At 41.2% G+C, this 26770-nt stretch overlaps 1 protein-coding gene across 8 annotated transcripts in view; it reads left to right on the plus strand.

Annotated features, from left to right (window-relative positions):
* Positions 1 to 26770, plus strand: part of ARHGAP22 (Rho GTPase activating protein 22) — a 225663-nt gene that overhangs the window by 94955 nt on the left and 103938 nt on the right. For all 8 annotated transcript variants that reach the window (XM_079137587.1, XM_079137584.1, XM_079137589.1 and 5 more), the window contains one exon: positions 26298 to 26385. In XM_079137587.1, coding sequence (XP_078993713.1) covers positions 26298 to 26385 — 88 coding nt within the window. The remainder of the gene's footprint in view (positions 1 to 26297; positions 26386 to 26770) is intronic.

The raw sequence follows: 26770 nt of genomic DNA on the forward strand, positions 1-26770 counted from the left end.
ACAGGTCGACCCAGCAGTTTAACAAATGAAATATTCCAAGATTTTTCACCTTAGTGGATTTTGCTCAAATGTTTTCTCAGGACATGAACATTCCCACCACATATCTGGTTGATCCACCTGGCTCATTTTCACTGTTTGAGGATTCACTTTAGTTTTATTAATCTTTACTTGTAGGTTTCTTGATGTTGAATAGAAATGAAACAGAATGGAAATAGAAAGTATAAATTTTAAAATTTCTGTCTTATGACAGAAAAAAATGCAGTAAATTAAATGTGATCAATTTTTACAGAGTTGGGCCTTCCGTGAAACCGAGGCAGCATGAATGCCCCCCCCCTTCAAACCCCGACTTTTGCAAGCATGCCAGAAAATTCCAAACATGTCACTCGGAGTAGTAGACTTGAGTTTTTTAGAAAGAGGGAAAGAAAGGGGGTACTATCAAGGGAGAGTGTGGGTCCTCTCAGAGAGGAGAGGGATGGCTTGCTTCTTCTGCCTTCCAGTTTTATGTTCCCTCTTGACTTTCTTGATGGACAGCAGGATGACATCAGACTTTCAAGTTCCCACTGCCATGACAACTCTAGGTCACTTTGGCCCATGCTAACTGGTTCTAATTGGAACCTGTTCTTTCACATTTTATGATTAGAAGAAATTATCCTTATCTCCCTGAATGCTGGGATCTGGTCTGTGTAAGGGTCAGAAAAGTCTGCTCATTCAGAGTAACCTGTGTTCTTCTTATTGGCATTTCAGGGCCACATTTCTCTTACAGATAACAAGTAGTTTGCTGAGGAATGTAATATCCTGTGGACTTAAGCCAGTCAGGGCTGCAGGTAAAGTGCTTTTTAAAAGTGAAAGCATGTGTGGGTCAGCACAGTAGGCCCATTTTATAGAATTATTCTCTCCATCTCATGTTCCCATCATTCACATTGGTGTGTTCCTGATCAAACCCAACGAATGGGGGAGAAAAGGAAAAAAAAAAAAGATAAAGGTAAATAGAAAACAACAAACAAGATGGCAAGACTAGGTACAAACATTTCAGCTGTCATAATAAATGATCTCTCTATTTCTTTAAAAGCAGAAACTGAGAGATTGGGTCTAAAAAAAGAAACAAACAGGCTAAATAAAGAAAGAATGAAAAACAATAAGTCAATAAATATGAGCAGAAAGAAAGCAGATCAAGCAGATCAAAATAGGAGTCAAGACAATGATAACCAAAGGGGACAAAGAAATACAGCTCATAATTGAGGTGACAACCTACTGAGAAATAGAGCAGCCATGAACTTTTTATGCTCTTAATGACATAGCTTTGAACAATGTATAAAGAAATAAAGAATACTCTTTAATTTATCTTTTTTGTGGGGAGGAGTGTTGCTTAGTTTGGATTTTTTTGTTTATTCACTTCTGTTCTTTGTGGTGCTAGGGTTTCACACATGCTGAGCACTCTGCCACTGAGTTGCATGCACCCCCAGCTCTCTCTGTCTTTTCCTTTCCAAAGCAAATGCCTTCTTTCAAAAAATGAAATCATAGACACACAGTGACCATAACACAAAAGGGAAAAAAAATTATTAACAAATGACACCCATGGAGGGGACAATAAAAATGGAACATCCAGACATCAAACAATCCCTCTGGAAGTGAGGAATGAGATTTCAGAAATGGAAAAATGAAATAGAATCCAATAAAAAGAAATATTGGAAAAAAATGTGACACTCCCAGGAAGAAGAGAAAATGAACAAAGGGGAAAACAGAGAGACAACCCAATGTCTGAATAGAAGGAGTTCTAGAAAGGGAGAGAAGAGAAATGAAGGGAAAGACATCTGAGAGAAATGCTGCAAATAAACTTTCCAGTGTGGGAGTAGAAACACTGAGTGCCAACTGATAAAACCAAAATTACTGAGGAGGTTCAGAAAGGCAGGTGGGTGGGTGCGGGGAGGGGAGGGATGGATAGCAAGCTTCCTTGCTTCCATGCTGGCAATTCCATAGATAATACCTAAAACTTTAAATCAAGAAGTAACAAGAATGTTACCTAGAAATAAATATCCAAAAAAAAAAAAAAAGAAAGGAAAAGAAAAAAAATTTTTTTTAAATCTTGAAAGCGGTAGCATATTCAAGCAAAGGTGGAAGAGGAAGAAACTGCTGTCTCAAAACAAACCATGGAGAACTATTTGATTCCTTAAATTATGTGTCATTATAACTTTAATTTTAAAAAATAAGTGAAATAAAACCTAAATAATTTATTTGGGGGATTTTGAAGATACAAAGAAGATAAATCAGAGCAGGGAGTGGACTGTGAGGAGAGTCCAGGGCCTTGATAAAGATTTCTCACAGTGAGACCATATTTATTTAAATCTGTATTTTAAAACGTTTTAAAAATTTGAACTAGAAGTGGGGAGGCGGGGGTGGGGGGTGGGGGAAGAAAAGAAGAAAGGCAACAGAGATACAGTCCTAGAAAGTTTTTCTTCAGATAAGTAAAAAGAGGATGGAGTGGGATCAGGCAAAGGGCTCTCCCTTCTAGCCAGGGCCACTGAGCCCTGGGACATATGGAAGGTGCTCCAAAGCTTTGTTCAAAATGAAACTAGGGATAGGGTGCAAGGTCTATGGACAGCGTGTTTCTGGCAGCTCAACCCAGCACAGGGCTCTCCCTACTGGTAGGAATGCAAGCGGCGGCTGACTGGAAGCTGGAAACAGGAAGTGGGAAGCCCAGAGTGGAGGGATTTCACCTAGATGCTGGGTCTTTATCACTCACCCTGCTGGGGGCCTCTGTGAAGGTTGTGGAGCAAGACTCAGCCATCAGAGCCCCAAGAAAGAAGTCATCCTGCAACAGCTCAGGCAGGGCCTAGAGAGGTTCAGGCCATTTAGATAGGGCTGTTGTCCTAAGGACCCCCGCCTCACCCCGTGAGGCCATGCCTTGGAACTAGAGAGTGGGGGCCTTGGAAGAAGCAAGGATGAGACCCTGTAAGGTGGAGCTTTGAAGTCTTGGGTCTGCACCCAGTGAGACAGATACAGCGGTAGGTTCCAGCAGAGGCAATTTAAAAATCACTTTGAGAGCATGCTGACTTCTTGTTGCTGCTTCCCGCCTCCACCTCCCCCAACCCCACCCGACACACAGTAAATGATAGGAGGTTTAGCAGTAAAAAACAGTGAAAGATTGATTTAAAGTTTGATTTAATTTAGAGTAAAAGCTTGGAATTGGGAGGAGGAAGACAAGATGGATGAGAAAACAGATGCACTACTGATAGTGAACATTAATACTGAACAATCAGAAATCTGTAAGAGGAAACCTCAGAGGAAGAAGGAGGGGCTGTCGGATCACACAGTTTAAAGGTCACAGGGAACCGCCTTTCAGCATGCAACCAATCTTCCCCTTGCCTGGTGCCATTTATCAAACGTACACATTTTAAAAAGTGCTGCCGTGAGCTGGTTCCTTGGGTACTTGCTTGGAGAAGATGCCTGGGTTATCTCAGTCTTTTGGATGAGGGATATGGAGGAATGGCCTCAAGCCTAGGCTACGGGTATTCTGTGATAGCTCCTGAGATAGCTCCTGAAGACTACACATATTTTCAGTGAGACTCCTAGGAAGTGGCTCTATGCTGTGCCATGAATGTCTGCCCACGAAACCTAGATTCAAACCACTGTGGTCATTATTTCAGCACTACCTGGGGGTTTCATTAAGACATTCTCAGATGTCAGAGCCTTCTGCTCACAGCTCACCGAACAGGCCACCCATCAGATGCCCTTCACTTCTAGACACTATAAACTCCGTTCGGCTAGCAAACCCTACTGTTCATCCTTTGTAAGTTTTAAATTGTTACTCAACCCATTCGAGAGGTAATTCCTATTATTGCTGTTTTGACATTGCTGTTGTTATTCCATAACTACCTTAGTTTACTGTCTCTTCTCTATTCTAGATGGTAAACTTCAATCAAGCAGTGTCCTAGTCTGTCTTATCAGTTCTCTTTTCCTATTACCTAGCACGGTATCTGGCACATAATTGATCCCAGTAATTTTTAAAAATTTGTTCTAATTAGTTATACATGGATTCCAGTAATTTTTAATTCTTACATGACTAATTGAATGAATGAATGAAATAATTAAACTCACAATGGAAAAATATTTTATTGCTCTTGTATATGCCTGAGGGTTGCCAAGCAGTTTACTGATAACATTCCCCTATTGGAATATAAGCTCCTCAAGGTCAGGATTTTGTCTTTTCTGTTTGCCTGTGTGTCTCAGTGTCTAGAACAGTGTTTGATCACTGTACAATTTGCTCTACTTGCTCAATTGATGAACAAACATTCACTATTTCTTTTGAGTTTCATAGTAATCCTACGAGTGCAGGCACAATTAATTCCCATTGTACAGGTGGGGAAATAATGCTCAGAAACGTGGAATGGGAGCTTGGCTAGTACAATGGAATGAACATAATATTGGAAATCAGCATTCCTGGGTTCAAGGCTGATTTATCATTTATACTACCTACTAGCAGTAGACTTGGGCAAATCATTGAAGCTGCTCTTGTTCCTGCTTTTGGTGTGGTGCTCTGGAGTTCCAGCTGTACTAAGCATTGGACAAATGGAAGTCTTTGTGATTTGTGGTGTTGTCAATGTTGTCCAAATATTCAGAGACAAGATGTGTATAATCTTTAGAATAGGCTCTGAAATAGTAGACCTTCAAGAAGCATGAGGATTCTAAAATTAAATACTAAGAGCAGGTTGTAGATCCAGAAAGTAAGGATTGCCCAAACATAGAGGACTCCCTGAGTCCAGCGCTGCAGGGGCTCTGATTGCTTTTTTGATTAGGAGTCCAGATCAGCAGGTGGCAGGTCTGCCCATGGACACCTGGTATCTGAACCTCAGCTAGTCATTTTAATGAGTCCCACATGATGGGGGAAATGGCATATTTCTGGGTTTTGGCTTCACTGCTTAACAGTAGTAACTAGAGAAGAGATTCTACTTTCTAAGCCTGTTGCCTCCTTATGAGAATAACCACACCTAACTTGTAGAATTGCCTTGAGAATAAGATTAAACATGTGGGAAATATCCTAGTGGTGACCTTTGCCCCTGAGTGAAACTGTATCCAATAAAGCTTTAGCAAATCATCCAACTCCAAATTGGGAAGTCCAGTGGCAGGCAGCATGCCTCTGATCTTACCTCTGCCTTACTTAGTAAATTTAACTCTAAATAAAAGCCAGCTTTACCACGTGTTATAAACCAGGCTCTAACTGCTTTGCTATATTAACTTGTTCTAATTTTCACACCAACCCCCCAAGCTATGTGGTATATAGTCTCCAAGGATGACCACTGTCCATTCCTCTCCTCCCTGTGCCCAGGCCCCTTCTCCCAACAGGTTGGTGGAACGTATCTCCCCTTTGTTGATGACAAGCTACCTTTGTGACTAGTTGGCCAACAGAATGAGACAGAAGTGATGCTGTGCACATTCCAGGTTCAGCTCCTGAGAAATCAGGCTGCCTCTGCTTTTGCTCTGGGAAGCATCTGCCATGCTATATGGATGGTTAGGCGATCACAGAATGATAAGGAAAACGTGGAGTAAAGAGGGAGCCCACATTGTCCAGACAGAAAACTGAGGCCTTCTTGGACCTTCTAGTCTGGTTAACTGCCAGCTGAACTCAGCTTTGTGAGTGACTGTGGACCACATCATGTGGAGCAGAACTGCCCCCTGAGCCCTGCCACAGAATCATGAGAAATAACAGATCATTATCTTTCAAGCCACTAAATTTTGGGGTGGTAGGCATGCAGCAATAGATGACTACACAATTTAGGAATGATTTTTATGACCACTGTCCAGATAAGGAAACTGAGGCATAAAGAGATTAGATGACTTGCCTGAGATCAGGTAAAGCTAGTATAGTAAGTGCTAGAGCCAAAATCCAAAACAAAACAGTGTGAGTCAAGAATTGACTTATTCAGTATTTTACTGTGTTGTTTTTGATGACATTGAAAACCACAGACACATATAGTGAATTTACAGAGCTGGGATGGACAGCAAAGGTGGAACTCAGCATTGAGATTCAAAATAACCTTGAGAGCTAGTATCATGGAAAACTATTAAGAAAAATGGTTCAAAACATCATATTATTGACTGGGCACAGTGGCATGCCTGTAATCCCAGCAGCTTGGGAGTCTGAGGCAGGAGGATTGCGAGTTCAAAACCAGCCTCAGCAAAAGTTAGGTGCTAAGCAACTCAGTGAGACTCTGTCTCTAAATAAAATACAAAATAAGGCTAGGGATGTGACTTAGTGGTTGAGTGCCCCTGAAATCAATCCTCAGTACCCAAAAAAAGAAAAAAAATATTATTTCAGAATGGAGAGATCTGTTACAAACAGGTCAAATGAAGTAGAGTTAGTAGTTTTAATTAGTTTAAAGCTCAACAATAAGTGAACAGTGAAATTTGGTTGCCAGAAAAGCTACTGAGGACCTCAGTTGTATTAAGAGAGAGATAGAAATTAGAACAAGGAAGGGGAAATCCTACTGAACTCTGTTATGGTCACATCAGGTCCTATTTGGAGACCATCTGTAATCCCCAAAGGATCACATTTTCAGCATGACAGGAACAGGGCAGTCAGAATGGTGAGGGGCCTAAATTCCTGTGCATAGGAGGAACAACTGAATAAATCATCTGAATAAGTGAAAACTTGGGAAGGACATTGCATCCTCATATGAACAAGACTTGAATGAAAATGAACCAACTCCCCAATATGTGAAGAACACTCTGTTCTCATGGAGTATTCTACTGGGTGAAGTGACCCCCAGTCCCTGGTACTGGACAAGGGGCAGTCAGCTGCTTGGCTAAGTGGCTTGGAGAAGAGGTGATTGTTTAGTGGGAAGTTGGCTAGAGTTGACCTGTAAGTGCTCTTCCAGTTGTAAAGCCAAGAGAACAAGAGAAACTTCATAAAGCAGAGAAGAACGGAGGGACAAGGACTAGATTCAGCCAAATTGCCGTAGTTTTGAGATGTTCCATCCTGGATGAGGCAAAACCAAAGCCAAAGAAACAGATGAACTCCGGGGGCCTGACGAGGCTGGGCAGCTTCCCAGAATCTCTGTTCTTGGTGCCCAGCATGGTCTTTGGTGGTTGTTTTGTGCAGAGCATCTGGAACCCTGGTTCCATGTTGGACTTGGCAAAAGTCTTTGTGGAGACAACTGTTGGCAGCAATAGAGCTGGTGGATACAGAGCTTGATGCCATAGGGCCCTTGCAGCTGGTGGCTCCCAGGGGGTTTCATTTGGCTTAATAAATTTGACTCTGACCTCTGGAAAAGCATGAACAGCCTCATTTCACTTCCTCCTTCGTACTTTCCATCTGTACATCTCTGTCCATGCCATGGATGAGCAAGCAAGTAATTACCTCCCTAGCTGCCACCACAGATCTTGGCACAGCAAATTCCAACCAATCTAGCTGTGCTCAGAAGAAACAAGCATGAGCATAAAAGAAAGGGATTGAATCATCCGTCACATAGCCCTCTTGCAGCCTCAGGATCATTCAGGCTGCTGAGCAAGTGTCCTTATAGCACGGTAGACATCACCTTGAGTTAATTGGGGGCTGGTATTCATGCTTGCATAAGCACCACAGAAGAAAAATTAAGCAATAGATATTTCCTTATTTAAAATGCCCTCCGGTACAGCTTCAAATGTTTCTTTTGTGCAGAATTACTCAGTGGAATCATAAAAAGAGAGAGAGGTATCAATTATTTAGGGTTAAATATGGGAATTTGTAGCTTTTTATAAAGGGATGCCTTTTATTTTTTACAGTTATTCAAGAACCATAACTCCTCACTATTAAATAGATCAAAATGAAAATTCCTCCAACAAATTATTTTAAATCAAATAGAAATTTATTTAATAATTCTAAACAGACAGCAGCAGCCAACTCATTGTAAAGCAATTTACAGTGTTTAGTTAAAACCATTTTATGCATTTGACATGTCAAGAAAAAAATATAAGATTGAAATAATCATCCAAAAATAGGTTTTGAAGTTTATCTTACACCATCCTCTTGTGGCTCAGAAAGCCACATTAGAAGTGCCCAGGGACAACTATAATTAATAATTGCATGGCAGTATTTTGCCACTGTTCTAGAAAAAGGTAACAAGTTAGTAAGAAACCTAATGACACCTCGTGAGTAAATAAATCACAAGTCAAAAGTGTCGTGGCTGCCCTAGAATTCTTGTGCAACCAGAGTTACACTACCTAAAAAATAGATCCTTACCTTCTAAAATTGACTTCCATGTTTCTTTCAGTGTCTCTGGTTGCTGGTGTAAATGTAATGAACACCTCTCAGGGGCTGCTAATTTAACTTACCATGGATATTGGCTTATAGTACTTAAATATCTGCTACTCACAGTAGATCAATCCTTTTGCTTTCAATTGAACCCAGTAATTTACAGTAATAGCCAGAAGACTGATTAGTAAATTACAAGTTTTGTCAATTACTCGGCAGAAAAATGAATCAAATGACATTTGAGGCAGCATTGGAAACATTTTATTCATTTGGACAAACATAACTTACTTTTTCCTATAGTTTGGGCATTCTTACTCCTTGATGCATTGGTTGAGTACTGAGCTACAGTTATTGGTATAATAGAGGTAATTTGGGTGAGCCACTGCTGCCTCTCCTGGGCTGCCAAGGACTGAGGATGATGGCAATGTTTCCTAAATGACTTGCAGTCTTTGTAAAAAATGTAGGTGAAGTGTGCCTTCTTCAGCAAAATGCAGCAAGTGCCCCTTGACAGCAATTAGCTCAGCAGATCAACCTGGCATAGCTGGTGCAAGTCAATGCAAAAGTATCTATACCTATTCTCAGCTAAACAGCCTAGTGGCCTCCCTCTCAGAGGTACCATATACCCAGAGATTGGCACTAGCTGCATAGCCTCCCAGAAATAAAATAAAACTATTCCCAGCCAAGGGAGGGCCTCTCCCACTTCCAGGCAGACTGTTGGACTCAATATCAAACCCCAAAGGTATATTCTGAGCAGAAACAAACATCTTTGGGAGTGTGTTCCAAGACTTGGACTGGAGATGATGGTGTTCCCAGCCTGAATCAGCAGCTTGTCCCCCAGAACAGTCTATTCATTTTAGGGGGAGAAGGCTGGAAATATGGCAGGGACAATGGCATGGGAGAGCAAGCCTGTGGTGTAGTGCTACAGATCCAGGAAATGGAGAAACCTAGTGTCCTCATGGGGACCAGGAACCTTGAAGAGAGGGACAAAGACTGGGTAGCACTACCAAGATCTACCAATTCTGGAGGAACAGCAGAGCCTGTTCCAAATCCTCCAGGCAGGCTTTGAGGAGCAGAGGGAAGGATAAGTATCAGTGAGGGGCAGAAATCATCACCAACATCCAACTGACTCTTGGATCAGAGAAAATCCTGGAAAGATATGGGTAGTCAGTAAAGACCCAGTACCGTCCACAGAAGCTTCGAGAAGGTGCCTGCTGTTCCCTTCTGAACAAACCTGCCTCAATCATGATGTCAGATGCAGTTCCAAATGTCATGGGTGGCTAGAAGAATTAGGCTTGTCCCAGTTTACCACACACCTCCATATGGAACAGTAAGCATTTCCCAAACTGCCTCCATATGGGAAGCAGAGGTCTACCTGGTCCAGTGCATCAAGAAAGAAGTGGGGGTCATTTCCACACTTCTGGGGCTGCCAATGGCAGATCCTTCACAGACTGGGGACAGGCATGGTGGTCACACACCTCTTGGAAATGACTTAAATGTCCTTGTTGAACTTCTTCCAATAGTCCAGTCCAAAAGGCCAAGCAGGTGAGGTTACTGTACACCATTGTAGCTGGAGGCCAGCATCCAGACCATCTGTCATGCTTTGCTTAGCACTTCTGAACATCAGAGCCAGACAGTTCCTCATAGGCCCATATTCTCAGTGCCATATCACAAGTAGATGAGCTGGTCTTTTATTACTTTTTACTTTCCAACATTCAAGCAAAGGAAAAATCATTATAGTAGCTCCCCTTTATCCATAAGAGACACATTCCAAAATCTGCAGTGGAGACCTGAAACTGCAAAGAGTACCAAACTCTATATATACCAGGTATTTTCCTATACACATATATCTATGATAAAGTTTAGTTTATAAATTAGGCATGGTAGGAGATTAACAACAATAACTAAAAATTAGAATAATTAAAACAACATGCTATAATAAAAGTTTGCACTTTGGGGCCATTATTAAGTAAAATAAAGGTACATAAGCACTGAGACATCACAACAGTCAATCTAATAAGACATCTACAACTAAGGAGGGTAGGGCATACAGCATATATACTTTAGACAAAAGGATGATTCACATCTCACATGAAACACAACTTGTTGACTTGAAATTTCATCAAGCAACTCAGTATAGCATACAGTTTAAAACTAATAAATTGTTTATTTCTGGAATTTTCCATTTAATCAGACTGTAGTTGGACCAAAGTAACTAAAACCACACAAAGTGAAACAGAGAACATAAGAGAACTATTACAATATTAAAAAGCTTTACTGGCATAGAAATACAATGTTTAAGAATGCTACAGGTTTAAGATGTGCATGTGTGTGCGTGTGTGCACGTGTGCACACAAGCATGTGCTCACGTGTGTATATGTAGCAGATATTAATATTTATTTTCTTAAAATAACATCTAATTAATTAAAGTAAGCAATGTTAAATGTTCTCCAAAATTCTGCTAAACATAATTAATGTTTATTCCTCCTTGGAGTAACATCAGCTGTGAGTCAAGCATGGGCCTCATCTGTCTCTGAGGCCTCCCAGGTTGACCCAGTGTGGGAGTAGGAAGAGAAACTGGAGGTCATGGGCAGATTTTAAAGAAGCAGGCCTCAAAGTGATCCTGTCAATACTGTCTAGTCCCACTGTCTACAACCTCATCATGTACTCCAACCACAGGACACTGGGAAACAGTAGTCCATGGAGATTCAGTGACTCTAACAACTTGCCCCAAATCTGTTATAAATAAAATGCACCTTTGCTTCTCCTCCCTTCTCCTGGGGCAAGATAAACATTGGAGGATTTAAGAAATCCCAGACTAGCATCTGCTCCACTGGTCACTTCAGCATTAGTTTCCTGCATCCCTGGGACACTATTCAGCTCCCCCAACCTGGGCTGCCACTGAGGCCAGAACACTAAAACTAGTGAGCACTGGCTGTGTACAGACTCTTCCCCACATGGCATGCTTCTCATTCTTGTGAACATAGTCACAGGCATTATAATGCTAGCATTAATGACAGGCTGAGGGGAAGAGGACCCACCAGTACAGCCTCAACCACACAGCCAGTGGGATGAAGGAAGGTCCCCAGGAATGACTCAGGGCAAATCAAGAGAAATGGTTCAGGGTGAAGTTTAGCTCAGTGTCCTGGCTTGCCATGCAACTAATTGCAGAGCAAACCAGCACCCACCCACACCAGAAAGAGTACTTACTGGGTGATTGGGAGAAACCATCAGCTCTGAGACCTGAGAGTTCTTAAGGGCTCCACAAGGGCCCCAGGCTTAGGCTGCAAGCCTACCTCAGGCCCCAGACCCCCCAGCTCACCCATGGTTCCCAGTTGGAGCTTCATGGACTCAGAGGCTAGGCTGGGTGTCCCAGGAAGTAGTCCAAGTGACTAGGGAGTACAGAGAGGTGAAAATTGCTGGTGCTGCAGCCCCAAAAGTCTTGCTTTCTAAAGAATGCCATGTTATTCTTAACACACAGATTCTGGGGCACACCTCACATAGCCTAAGATTTTCTAGGGAAACCAGATGTGACCCTAAGGCAGTGGTGAAGCAGAGTGTTCCCAAGACCATTTCACTGACTGCAAACCATGGGCACAGACCATGGTCACTGAGGGCAGAGTCCACATGGCAGCATCACTGGGAAATCTGTTGGAATAATCTTCAGGACAAAGTTATCAGCAAAGAAAAGACTGGACATGTGTTTTATCTCCACTCCTTAGGGAGGGAAAGTGCCTCACCCAAGATCTCATTTGTCTCTGACCTTCACAGTGCGTTTCTTGACATCTGCATTTTGCTCATGGTTACAGACTTGTGTGATAAGGAACCTGAGGAGGATGCATCCCCACTTGGCACTGAACTTCATTCTGATTTCTATTATTTATGTAAAATACGGAGAGGTTCCGTTCCTGGTTGGGTGTCAGACAGCTAAAGCTTTCAAAGATGAATCTGAGGCCCCAATTAGAATTACTAAAGATAAGGAACCTGAGTGATTGCTTTTTAAATTTTGTCTGCAATTTTCTAAGATGCTGCCTGTGGAGGATCTTATCATGTGTCTTCTTAAGAAGCTTTTCAGAAGTTGTTTCTTTAGACAGTCTCCTTCTCGACAAGGTGAAAAATGAAGACATCCTAGAGAACTGCCCTTTGATGGGATCGGAGAGAGAGCTGAATTCAGATTGCAGAGTCCTCAGAATTATTGCCAACCCCAAAACTCAGGCCAGCAGGCCAATTTAGATATCCAGGGCCTTGCAGGAGGTACTCAAGGATTGTCATCACAATCCTTGCCTGAGGGAGGACCTTAAGGGAGGGCCTTGCCTGTCACCATCCTGCTCCTGAAATCTGCATCCTATCTTATTTCATGGTATATGCAATGGGATTATTGGGAGTTGGGGATATTCCTAGAAACAGACTAAATCAACAACAGAGTGACCAAATTAGGTTTTGAAATAATTATGATAAGTATTTATTCATACAGGCACCAAGCATTGACAAAGCACAAACTCAGAGAACCCAGTGAGGTATGAAGGACTTGACCATATAAATCAATACTTAGTCTTGCCAGGCCCTGAATCTGCAGTTGTTAAGGCATTAGCCCATGAAGTCCTCAAGATACCCCCACATTATGGAAGAAGAAGTTGAGGCTTTCTCTCCTGGTTGCACAGGTTTTTGCTGTGGACACCCACTGTGACCCCTGCCCCAGTCATAAACTTGCACTAACAAGGCCTCAATGGTGCATGGAGATATTCTGGGTACTTGCTACAGCCCAACTCCCCTCTGGCCCTTCCACTTACTTAATTAATCCCATTGAATTCTCAGAGACTGGTAAGCAAGATGCCATTACCCTCCATTTAACACAAAGGGAAGCTGAGGCCAGGCTAAGCAAACCTGTCCCCATGGTCGTTATCAGAAAGCAATGGGGTCAGGATTGAAACCAGATGTGCATGAAACTGAAACCTCTGAGGTTTCCATGCCAGTCCCATCTCATCTCAGATTTCAAATGTAATCCCTGCTAAAGTTCTGAGTGTGAGACATCTGACTACAGACTTCTGAGTAGAAATCTTCATTGCTCTTGCAATTCATCTCACTCCTTCCCCCATGGACAGGGATGGGACTTCTGAACTATCTGGTACTCTGGGTCCTGTCACATATTGAAAATTCTTTGCAAAACAGCCCATGCAGCCTCCTCACATATGTAAGGGCTCCCTGCAGGTAAGAGCTTGTACCCACTTTAGTCAGAGGACTTGAAGAGTAATTGCCATTTGATTTTAGTCCAGGGCAAGTTGAGAGGCCTACCACCCTAAATTCTTGCAGGGGACAGGGATCACACTCCTTTGCTTGGAAATGAAAGATGGACATTCAGGGTGCAGAAATACTTAGCAGACCTGCATGGCCACTGACACATTAAGGTGGAGCGTTCAGTAAGAGGGTGATGGTAGATAAATGCCAATAGACATATTCAGACTTCAACAGCATTCCACAAATTATCTGACTGCCTTTTTTTTTTTCTTCATTTTACTTTCATGTTATTTAAATTTTCTTACTTGTATTTTCTTACTTGTATACATAAAATCTACCTCACCATTCCCTTCCTCCCAGAATATAAGCTTTGTGTGCTATTTCTGAATACAGTTGAGCCTTCATAACTGAGATTCAACCACCACAGATCAAAAATATTTAAGAAAAAGCTGAACACGTATAGACTTTGTCTTGTTATTATTTTCTAAAATATTATATAACAACAATGTATATAGCCTATACATTGTATTAGGCATTGTAAGTAATCTAGAGATGATTTAAAGTTTACAGGAAAGGAGACTGGGGATGTAGTTCAGTGATAAGAGTGTTTACATAGTATGCATGAGGCCCTGGGCTCAGATCACCAGCATGCACAAAATAAAAAATGAGTCCTAACATCTACATGAAGAGGTACACATGTTATATGCAAATACTATGCCACTTTACAAAAGGTACATAAACATCTCAGATTTTGGTATCCATGTGGAGGGGGTCCTGAAACCAATACCCCAAGGATACTGAGGGAGGACTGTATTTACATATAACTTGTGGGTTCTTGAGGGAGGAAAGTTACAGAAATTAGAATAGGATTGTACTAAAATTATTTTTCTGCTTCTTTTATTTTTTACATAACAATTCATCTTAAAAACCTTTTGTATTTATCTCATTTTGGTATGTCTGTATGAGAAATCATTTAACATTTCCCCAGTGACAGGCAAATGAGTTCATTTTTTTCTACTAGAAAAAAATGCAACAATGAACATCATTTCACATGCACTTTTGTGCATTTGCCTTGGAACAAATTATTAAAACTCAACACTAAATTAAAGGATATTTCACTTTGAAACCACAAAGTGTCTTTCAAAAAAGGCTTTATAAAATAACCATCCCATCAAAAGAGTATAAGAATGCAGGTTTCTGCATTCATTCTTCGATATTAGATATTGGCGATCCTTTTAAATTGAGAATCTTATGATGTTATCTCAATCCAGTCAAGCTGCTACAAAAATACCATAGCTGGGATAATTTGTAAATAACAAATACACTGATCACAGTTCCGGAGGTTGGAAAGTTGAAGATCAAGTTGCTAGCAGATTCAATGGCTGGTGTAGTCTCCATTTCTGCTTCTTAAATGGCTTCTTCCTGTGACCTCCTGAGTCAGAAGGGGCAGGGAACTCCCTAAGTCCTCATTTATAAGGGCATCAATTCCATTGGTGAGAGTGGAACCCTCGTGACTTAACTGCTTCCCAAAGTCCCCACCTCTTAATACTATTACATTGGGTATTAGGTCCCAACATACGAATCCTTCAGAGAACCAATATTCAGACTATAGAACCTGATTATTGTGCTGTTAATTTCTTCCACCTATTTTTCTATTGGATTGTCTTTTATTTTAATAATACATTTTATTTAATCCAACATATCAAAATATTTTCATTTCAATGTGTAATCAAAACAGAATTATTAATGATACTTTTTTTTTTTCGGTATTGGGGATTGAACCCAGAGCCTTGCTATATCCTCAAAGCTTTAATGATACATTTTACATTCTTTTTTTATACTGCATCTTTGAAATCTCCTTACGTTGTATCTTGATCTGCACCTTAAGTTATTATCAAAACTATTTGATCTGAGGACTTGGAGAGTAGCTCAGTGGTAGAGTGTTTGTCTGGCATGCCCCCAAGCCCTCGGTTTAAAAAAAAAAAAATACCACTTGGTTTGTATTTAGAGTTAATAAAATTAATTTACATTTGAAGTAAATTCACATACCCATGTTGTTCCACATACACTATGGTTATCAGAATAATGGCCTCCCCAAAGATGTCCCTGTCCTAATCATTGGAGCAAGTGAATATTTTATGTTCCACAGCAAGGAAGAATTAAGCCTGCAGATGGAATAAAGGTTGCTAACCAGAGGCCAAACATAAAGAAATTATCCTGAATCATCCAGGTGGACCCAGTGCAGTTACATGAATTCCTTACAGTGGAAAAGGGAGGCAGAAGAATTCAGAGGCAGAGAATGATTTGAAGATGTAATGACTGCTGGCCTTGAAATGTCCAGGAGCCAGAGACTGCAGGAAGCCTTTAGAAGTTGGAAAAATTGGGGAAACTGAGGGTCCCCTAGAGCCTTGTGAAGGGACATGGCCCTAATAACTCTTGATTGTAGCCAAAAGGCCCATTTCAGATTTCTGACCTCCATGACTGTAAGAAAATGAATTCAGGTTGTCCCAAGCCACTAAATTTGTGGTAATCTACTAGGAAACTAGCACATATGCCTAAAAATTTTCTGGTAACTAAATCAAGTATCAAGCTTCCTTTAAAGCTGTATTGAGCCCGGTGCAGTGGCGCACAGCTGCAATCCCAGTGGCTCCGGAGGCTGAGGCAGGAGGATTCAAAGCCAACCTCAGCAAAAGCAAGGCACTAAGCAACTCAGTAAGACTCTGTCTCTAAATAAAATACAAAATAGGGCTGGGAATGTGGTTCAGTTACCAAGTGCCCCTGATTTCAATCCCCAGTATCACCCCACTCCCCGCAAAAAAGAGCTGTATTGACGTGTAACTGACATATAGTAAATTGCAGATTTTTTTTTTTTTTTTTTTTTTTTTGGGTGCTGGGGATCGAACCCAGAGCCTTGTGCTTACAAGGCAAGCACTCTACTGACTGAGCCATCTCCCCAGCCCCAAATTGCAGATATTTAACACGCACAGTTTGATAAATTTTGACATGTATACATCTGTGAAACCATCGCCACACTCAAGAAAAAAAAAAAACCATATCCATTGTAAGAAAAATGAGGCTCAGTTCGGGTCCCATGGCAGCTCAGACCCTTGAATCCAGGGGAGCAAGCACTCTGGGGTGCCTGGTCTGAGTCGCGGTCCAGTGCCAGTACCCAGAAAGCCACTCAGGACTCGGGAATTCACAACACAGATCTTATCAGGTGGACGACCAGAGCTTCTGCTAGAGGCTGGGAAAGAGAAAGAGAGAGAGAGAGAAAGAGAGAGGGGAGGGGAGGGAGAGAGAGGGGGGAGGGGAGGGGAGGGGGAGAGAGAGAGAGAGAGAGGGAGGGGGAGAGAGAGAGAGAGGGAGGGAGGGAGAGAGAGAGGGGGAGAGGGAGAGAGAGAGAGAGAGAGAGAGGGAGGGAGGGAGAGAGAGAGGGGGGAGAGAGACACACACACACACACACACACACACACACACACACACGCAGGAACTTCTCCTCCTAAGTAGTGGAATTTCTTGGGCTAACAACAGACCAATGACTGAGAAGGAGACTCGCAGGCTGACTAGTGGACCAATAACTAGCTAGGATGTTCACAGACTGACAATCTAGGTTGTAAGATGGGAGGGGGAGAAATGGCTGCAGCATAAAGGGCAGGGGAGCAGCTTTATATTATATCCCTTATCCCAAAAGTTTCCTTATATCTCTTTGTAGTTCCTCCCTCCCCACCACTGGCTTTGCTCTTCCTGACCTCTAATCCCAGTATCTTCTGATCTCCTTAGTTTGCATTTTCTAGAATTTATACTAATGGAATCATACAGTATATATTGTGGCTTGTTGTCTAGACTTCTTTCACTCACTATGCATTTAGAGATGCATTTGTCATGCTGGGTGATGTGGTGGGGTATATCTGTAATCCCATCTACTTGGGAGGCTGAAACCAAGGGTCACAGGTTTGAGGGTAGCCTAGGCAACTTAGTGAGACCCTGTCTCAAAATAAAAAAAAAAAAATAGAAAGAGCTGGTGATGTAGCTCAGTGGTAAAGGACCCCGGGGTTTAATCCCCAGTACTGGAAAAAAAAAAAAAAACACTTTTATTTCATTCATTCTTTTTGCTAACTAGTCATTCCATTGTATGAATATATCACAGTTTGTTTATCCATTTATGTGTTAGTGGCATTTGGGTTGTATCCAGTCTTGGGATATGAAAAATAAAGTGCTATGAACATGCATGTACAAATTTCTGTATGGATTTAAGAGAGTGTATGTCTCTTGAGTAAACATCTAGGAGGGAAATGGATGGATCATATGGTAGGTGTATGTTTAACTTTTTAAGAAACCGATGAACTATCTTCCAAAGTGACTATGCCATTTTACATTCCTATCAGCAGTGGATGAGAATTTCAGGTCCTCCACATCCACACAGGTTGGCATGACTGATATGCGCAGTCTTTCTGATTTTATCGATTTTAATAGTCATGTGATGGTATCACATTGTGGTTTTAATTTGCATTTCCTTTTTGACTAAGGATGATGTTGAAGATATTTTTATGGGCTTATTTCCATTCCTCTATCTTATATGATAAATAACTGTTCAAATATTTTGCTGTTTTTTCAATTGAATTATTTCCTTATTAATGAATTTTAAGAGTACAATTTTGAATTTTGAGTATGTCCTTTATCAGATATATATGATTTTCAAATGTATTTACAGCTTATAACTTGTCTTTTTATTCTCTTTAAAAGAGCAGAATTAATTAAATAAAATAAATTGAAAGTATTAATTAGTTCTCTTTTGAGTTGTGCTTTTGATGTTCCCAAGGAATCTTTGTGGAAATCAAAATCATAAGGGTTTTCTACCAGAATTTTTATAGCCTTAGATTTTACATTCAAGTTTATCACTCATTTTTAGTGTATTTTTGTATGGTGTGAAGTATGGATCAGAGATCATTTACTTGGGAATGAATATGCATTTGTTCCATCACTGTTTGTTGAAAATACTGTCCTGTCTTCATGGAATTGCCTTTATACTTTTGTCAAAAAGCAGTTGTTCATATATGCATGAACATATATGGCTGTATTTCTGAGTCCTCTATTCTATTCTATTTATCTGTCTGTCTTGATGGCAATATCTCATTTTATTTACTGTAGCTTTATAATGTCTTCAAATTAAGTAGTGTTCGATCTCCAACCTTGTTATTCTGCTTCAAAGTTGTCTAGATATTCTAGGTCCTTTATATTTCTGTGTGAATTTTAGGAGTTTGTCAGTTTCTACAAAAATGCCTCTGAAATTTTGTTTGACACTTCACTGAATGTACAGATCAACTTGGAAAGCACGGACAGCTTAGCCATAGTAAGTTTTCTAACCAATGAACATATACTGCCCCATTTGTTTAAATTTTCTTTCATTTCTCCAGTTGTTTTTATCTTTTAATGCACAGGTCTTTAACATCTTTTGTCATATCTATCCTTAAATATTTTATATTTTAATGCAATTAATAATGACTTTTATTTTTAATTTCCAGTTTTTATTGCTAATATATAGAAATATGATTTTGTTTTCTGCATTTATCTTGTACCTTACAGACTTGATTAACCCATCTATTAGTTCTGGTAGCTCTCATCAAATTTTATGCATGGACAATTATGTTCTCTATGGACATAGTTTTATTTTTACCTTTCCAATCTGGGTCACTTTTATTTCTTTTTCTTGCTTTATCCTCACCTATATGCCTATAACTGGGTATTAAACCCATGGACACTCTACCACTGAGCTACATCACCAGCAATTTTTATATTTTATTTTGAGATTTTTATTTGGATCTCACCAAGTTATCAGGTCTGGCCTCAAACTTGTAGTCCTCCAGCCATAGTCTCCCAAATTATTGGGATTATAGGTGTCTTTTTTTCTATACCAGTTAGCATGCCAGTAGAATGTTTGATACACATGGTGAGAACAAATCTCATCTTGATCCTGGTCTAAGGGGAAAGCTTTTAGTTTTTCATCATCAAATATTAGATTTTAGTTTTTCATAGATGACTTTTACCAGGTTGAAAAGTTTCTTCTATTCCTAATTTGTTGAGAAATTTTATCAGGAATGGATATTGAATTTTGTCAGATGCTTTTTTTTATTTACAAGATGGTTGTATCTTTTTTATTTTTCAGTTTACCAATATGATGAATTACATTGATTGACTTTGAATGTTAAACCAAACTTGAATTCCTGGGACAAGTCCCAGTTGGTTCCTTGATATTTTCCTTTTTTACATATTATCAAATTAAATTTACTAATCTCTGTTGAGAACTTTTGCTTCTGTGTTCATAGGAACATTGATCTCTAGTGTTCTTTTCTTGTAATGTTTTCTGTAATTTTATATTAGGTTAATGCTGTCCTCATAAAATGGAAAAGTGTGTCTTCTTTCTTCAGTTCTTCCAAGAGTTTGTGTAGTATTGGTGTTATCTGTTTCTTAAATATTTGGTAGAATTTACCAGTTAAGCCATCTGAGCCTAGAATTCTCTTTGTAGGAAGGTTTTTAGGTACAAATTTCTTTACAAGAAACAGGGCTATTTAGGTATTTCTTCTTAAACGAACTTGGTACTTTGTTTCTTTTAAGGAGTTTGCCCACTTCATCTAAGTTGGCAAATTTACTAGGGTAATGTTTCTGTGTGTGTGTGTGTGTGTGTGTGTGTGTGTGTGTGTGTGTGTGTGTGTGTGTGTTCCTAGGGATTGAACCTAGGACCCTGGGCATGCTAAGCACACACTGTTCACTGCTCTCTGGCTCCAGCACTGTAACATTGTTCTTATTGTTACCTATTATTATTTTAACAACTGAAGAATCTGTAGTGACATCACCTCTCTCTGTTCTGATTCTGATGACATATCTCCTCCCTTTTTTCCTAATTAGAACAACTAGAGGCTTATCAGTTTTATTGACTTCAAAGAATCAGCTTTTGGTTGATTGATTTCATTGATTTTTCTCTATTATTATTTTTTTTTATTTATAGCCACTCTGATTTTTATTTTTCTTCCCTTCACTTACCTTGGATTCAATTTTCTTTGCTGAGTTTCTGTAAGGATGCTGGGGTCATTGATGTGAGGCCTTTCCTCTTTTCTACTATAAGCATTTGGTGTCATAATTACTCCTTTAGAGGCATCTTGCATATGTTTTATATGTGTTTTCATTTTTATTCATTTCAAAATATTTTGTCTCTGCTATTTCTTCTTTGATCCATGGATTATTTAGAGGTACACTCACTAGTTTCTAAATAATTGGTGATTTTCCAGAAATCTTGCTCTTATTGATTTCTAATTTAATTCCATTGTGGTCAAAGAATATATGTTGTATTTGAATTCTTTTATATCTATTGAGACTTTTTTATGGCCATCTTAGTAAAAATTCCAAGTGCATTTTAAAAGAATGTGTATTCTACTTTGTTGGGGGAGGCTTACTGGGGATTTAACCCAAGAAGCACTTTACCACTGAATCACATCCCCAGTCCTTTTTATTTTCTGAGACAGGGTCTAGCTAAGTGGTGAGTCTGGTCTCAAACCTGCAATCCTCCTGCCTCAGGCTCCAGAGTCTCTGGGATTAAAGCATGCACTACTGTGCCTACATTTTCCTTCTTTTGGATTAATTGAACATTTTCTATTCCATTTTATCTCATTTGCTGACCTATCAGCATTAACCTTCTTGCCCCACAGAAATCCTGTTAAAGAATAAATGTTTGCTGCTGTTTTGAGCTACTATGTTCTGCAGCAATGTGTTATGTAGCAATCAACAATACGTATAGAACCTGACAGGTAGGCCCCAAAGGGTTGCACCACTCCTTTGGTTCCCCATTATGAGGTTTAGACAAATGAGATGGAATGAAGCCATTATCTAGGCTGTTTTCCTTTAGTCTGCAGCATTTCTGCAGTTTGCATTTAATATGCTGTATAAATGAATTTTGAGTGAAGCTTCTAATGTACTGCTATATATGAAATATTCTTTCTCCCAAAATCCCTCTGCAGGGCATATCCTATACAATTTCCAGAGGTTGGTTCTTTGAGTGAAGTTTCTGGAAGTTGTGGTCAGGGGCTCTATCTGAAGCCCACAAGTCTCCCTGGGGAGTTCAGGTGGGCACATTCACAAAAGTCATGGAGGGATCTATGATGGAGACAGCAACAGGCCTGGGAGTAGATCCCTGCTAGATGCAGACAGAATGGAAAGTCCTTTGTCCATTAGTCATTTATCCCACTGGACTGCATCAGTATGGGGCTAAAGATGAATTAAGTCAGCTGCAGTCTCTAGGGATGAATTTAGATATGCAGGCTGAACAAATTCCCAAACAGAGCAAATGCTCATTAGCTCAAAGTGGGAGGGGGGAAGGGCCCAGACTCCATGGGAGTCTATCAGGTGCCTGGAGTTTACACAATTACATTCTGTATCCAGGGTCCCATCAGCAAATTGTGCAGATCTAATGCAAACCATATGCTTGGTCACTTCTCAGATTGCAGATATTCAAGTCCTGACCTGGCGCTGTAGTAAGAAGGCCAGCTGGTCCTTACAATTGCTAACACTTCAGGTTTCTCAAACAAATGCCAAAGACCTCTGGTGGTGGAGGGCATTGTCTGAGAGGCTGGTAGCAGATACTCGCCCTTGTGACCTGTATGTGTCCAAGGCACAGAATTTTAGCCAAGAACCTGCTCTCCAGGCCACTATGACAGATAGCAAATCATTCATCCTACAACTTTCTCAGAAAGGGGAATATTATTATCCCAATCTTACAGATGAGGGAAAGTGAGGTATGGGGTAAGTTTATGAAAGAGGCACCAACCTTCGACTGCCTTCTCTCAGGGTCCCTAGAACAGTATTTCTCAAAGTGTATTCCCCAGAGCTAGCAGTACCAGAAAACTGGTTAGAAATGCAAATTCTTCTGTTTTCTCCAGACCTATAGAATCAGAAACCCCAGAGTGGGGTCAGGTGCTTATCTGGTCACACACTTTCAAGATTAGCAATTAAATCACACATGAACCTACAGTTAGATAAATTGTAGTAAAAACAAAGGTAGAAGTACTTAAAATGCATCCCTTCCTAGTTGTTTGACTTCATTACTGTGTCCAGTACTGTGTGCGCTCAGGTTACTGAACTCTGATGCAAACACTGTAGCGCATCTTTTCCTAGCTCCGCCTCCAAAGACATCAGGAAAGCAGCCATGGAGGGGAGGGATGTGTACATCATAGAGATCGGCAAACACTGCAAATCATGGTGCTTTCTTCTTTATTGTTAAACACCACTACAACACCAGCTCCATTCTTTCAGATTCAACAAGCCCTAGGGTGGTTTGAGAAGCATTCATTTCAGTAGAATGCTTTATATTGACTCCTTACATGTCCTGTCATCACAGTCTGAACAAGTGTCCTATCACTTAAGGATAAAGCAGACTTTCTCTGCTACCCTGCCCTCTGGCTCCACCTCAGTGCCTGAACCCCTGGAATCAAAGCCTAGCTTTGGACCTGTGAAAGGAGGGGAATCAGTGCAGCTGAAGCCCTGGACTAAGAGCCCCTTTGCAGTGGTGGAGACACATTGAGGTTCACCTAGGAGCAAGATGAGCAGTGGATCCCAAAGTCACAGCCTGACTTCTTGCAAGCAAATGCAGCCAGTGACCGCTGTCAGAAATGAGGGAAGTGCAGTGGCAAAAATGAGGCTCCAGTATCAGTGCCCCACCACCAGATCATACCCCAGTTCTCTCTTGCCAACTGTGGAGCACAGGGGTCAGCTGCTTTGCCTCTCCCAACTCCATCTACTAGTCCAGGAAGATGGCAATAATAGCTCCTACCCCTGGGGTTTCTAGGTTAAATCCAATAATTCAGGCCAAGAACCAGAAATACAGAAATGGCTCCATAAACAGAAGCTATTTCTGCTTTTTACGTTTAGCTGGAGTAGCAAGTTATGTCAATGTCAATATTGTTTCTCCCATTTTATGGATGACAGATATTGAGGCACAGGAAAGAAGAAACATACCCAGAATTACAGAGACTCAGTTACTGAAACAGCGAATATCCAAGATGCATCCCATTAGGCAGTGATGGATCTCACCCACGCCCTCTAATGAGCATGTTCCCGCATCCTGAGGCTGCGGTCCTAATTTATTCCCAGTAGCTCCAGGTTCCTAGCAAGAAAGGAACTGTTAATTCAGTTACAATCATTACCAGCTGGTTCTCTGGTTTATTGCTGTAATTTCTCTAAAGCAAGCATCTGTGGGTGGAGACGTCATTCTGACTTTACATTGCTCAAATGAGAAAAGGCATTTCCACTTGTGCTTGCAGTGCAAGATGCCAGCAGTCACATAGGGGGCTCCAGTCACCCTGTTGCAGCAGGATTTGCCCGGAAAAGACCTGGCTTAGCTACAGGTAAATTGGTTAACCTATCTGTGCCCCTGTTTCCTTAACTGTGAAACAGGAGTAATAATAGTACTTTGTGTGGCTGTTGTGCATTTTAAATGAACTAGTACTTGCCCAGGAGAGGAGCTCTCTGTGAGCACACATGGGGTGGGGGCTGGAGGCGACTTGCTCAAAGCAGACAACGGCACCCCTCACCTGGACATATACCTATACAGGGATGCTGTTCCCCCACCTGGTGTGAAACTCAAATACACAATAAGGGCAGAGATTTGTTTAGCAAACACAGTTCTTGCTATGTGCCAGGCACTGCTGGAAAGTCTTCCCAAGTATTCATTTAATGCACCCAACAGCCCAACAAGAACTGTTTTTATTCTTGTTTGTTTCATAGGTAAGGAAACCGAGACTCAGAGAAGTGAAGAAATTTACCAATAGCTCAACCAGGATTTGAACTCAGGCAGTTGGCAGAAGGGATTTAGTTTAAAATGGGTTTCCTATAAAGAGACCCCAAAATACATAGTCCAGCCCTACACAGTTGAGTAAAATTGAATGTGAAAGAAATGAAGGAAGTCCTTGGCAGAGATCAATGGCATGACTCCCAGGAGGGGGAAGGCAGCCCTGTATAGCCTGGTGATGGGACAAGGGAAGGTCAAGGGGTGGTCTTGACAAACCGCCCCACCCCACCTCCCACCCCCGTTCCCTGGGTAGGACATACCGAGCAGGAATCTGAGAAGTCATAGTTTTTGTCCCATGGTACATGTATTAGGGTTCTCTAGAGGAACAGAATCAAAAGTAAGTATGATTATAAAAAGGGATTTATTAATTTGGCTTACACGACCAAAAGCTGGATAGTCCACAATGGCCGTCTGCTGCTGGACAGCTACAAGAACAGCAGCTGCACAGTCCAAGACACAGAAGCCCCAGAACAAGAAGGATCAACAGTGCAACCCTAGTTGAGACCAAGGCCCCTGGAAACTACCTGGAGAATCACTGGCAGAGTCTGCTTTGGAAGAGTGAAGAAACCAGAGTCCAATATCCTCAGATGATTGATTTAAGCAGCAATCAAGAACCCATTCAAGAAGAGTGGAGCTTGCAACTGCATCTACTTCCTTGTTCTTCCAATTTTTATTTCATCCAAACCACCATCCTATTGGGCAGTGCTGCCATGCTTATGGAGGGTCTCCACTTCAGTTCACTATCCCACATTCCATTCATTCCGAGACACACCCTCATTAACACACCCAGAAGCCTCTTAATTATCGGCATCTCTTAATCCAATCACGTTGACAATTCAAATTAACTATTATAGTACAGAGTATAGAAACTGAGCTTCAGAGAAATTAAGTTGTTACCTGAGGCTACACAACCCAGCAGTAGAGGGCAGGGACTCAAACCTGTCCCTCTATCCCTGGCATCTTTCAATCAGGTTACCAGATTTTAGCATTAGAAAGCAAGGTGGAGCCTGCCTCCTCTAACCTATACAATTGGCCCTCCATAGCTGTGGCTGCACTTGCATAACTGAACCAACCACAGATTGAATATTCAGAAACAAACTATGTACAGACTTTTTTTCTTGTCATCATTATCTAAACAATTTAGTCTAACAACTATTTGCATAGCATTTACATTGTATTACATATGTTAAGCAATCAAGATGATTGGAAGTCTACTGGAGGATGTGCATATATTATATGCAAATACTGCACCATTTTATATATTTTATTTTTTATTTTATAAGGGATTTGAACATCTGTGGATGTAGAAGTCATAGGGAGTCCTGGATACAGAGGGACAACTATATTCATGTGTACCAGGCAGATGGCATTATCTAGGTTGGGAACTTTTTGCATGGTAGCTAACTCCCATTTAACAGTTAAATGAATGAGACTGTGGGTTGTGGATGTGGCTCAGTTGTAGAGCATTTGCCTAGCCTGCACAGGGCCCTGGGTTCCATACCGAGAACCAAAAATTAAATGCATAGATTAAATCAAGATAAGAAGTGAAATCTCACCCTGCCAGGACATAGTGGACACACCCAGATCTATCATGCTGCCCCCATGTCACCTCAGAGCCTAGCCCCGGATGCTGGCCTTCCTCTCCTTGATACTGTATGCCTATACGGCTTCAGACCTAGAAAGACTACAGATGGACCCCAGGTGGGGGTCATGGGAGAGCTCAGAGTTACCTTTTCTTGCCTTATACCAGGCTATCTTGTAGGCAGAGTTCCTCCACCTGTGGGTGCAGCCAATAGTGCCCACCCAACTCCACCTGAGAGCCCTATGCAGGAGCCTTCTCAGTGCCTGGTACCCCATCATGGAGAGGAGGCACATGCTTCTCTCTGGTACCCTATTTCCCTGCTAGGCCCTAGAGGACTTGGCTTCTACCTTCCTCTCTCAAGGGGCCAAGATGACAATTTTCAGTCATTTCATGCTTCCTGTGTTTGTTTGTCTCCATTTTAGGGATTTATTTCTCTACAAGGAACCCAGGTGACTGAACTTCTTCCTGGCCCTGAGGACCCAGGGAAACACCTCTTTGAGATCAGCCCAGGTAGGAATGAGCACCTTTCACTCTGTACTGGTGGCACTGTGCTGGACCTGATGGGGGTGTCACCATGCCCCCTGCCTGGGAAGAACAGATCCCCATATTGCAGCTCCTTGCACGAGTTCCAGTACTTTCTCCAGGTACAACTCGGAGATGTGGGTATAATCTAGAGAACAGTGCATGTTGGGGAGGAATTAGACAATTCACTAGGTTATCTGGATAATTAGCTTTTGGGCAAGAGGAAAATATGTATTTTCAAATTTATGATAAATGTAAAGAAAGAAACCAGTCATCCTAGGGTGAAGATCCAAAAGTAAGATTTGGAAATCCAGAGTCCAATGCTAGTACAGATTCAGCAGGGTAAAATAAGATTTATCATGAATTCCAAACC

Source organism: Sciurus vulgaris, assembly GCF_902686455.1.
Source record: "Sciurus vulgaris genome assembly, chromosome: 4".
In the NCBI taxonomy this organism is placed as follows: domain Eukaryota; kingdom Metazoa; phylum Chordata; class Mammalia; order Rodentia; family Sciuridae; genus Sciurus; species Sciurus vulgaris.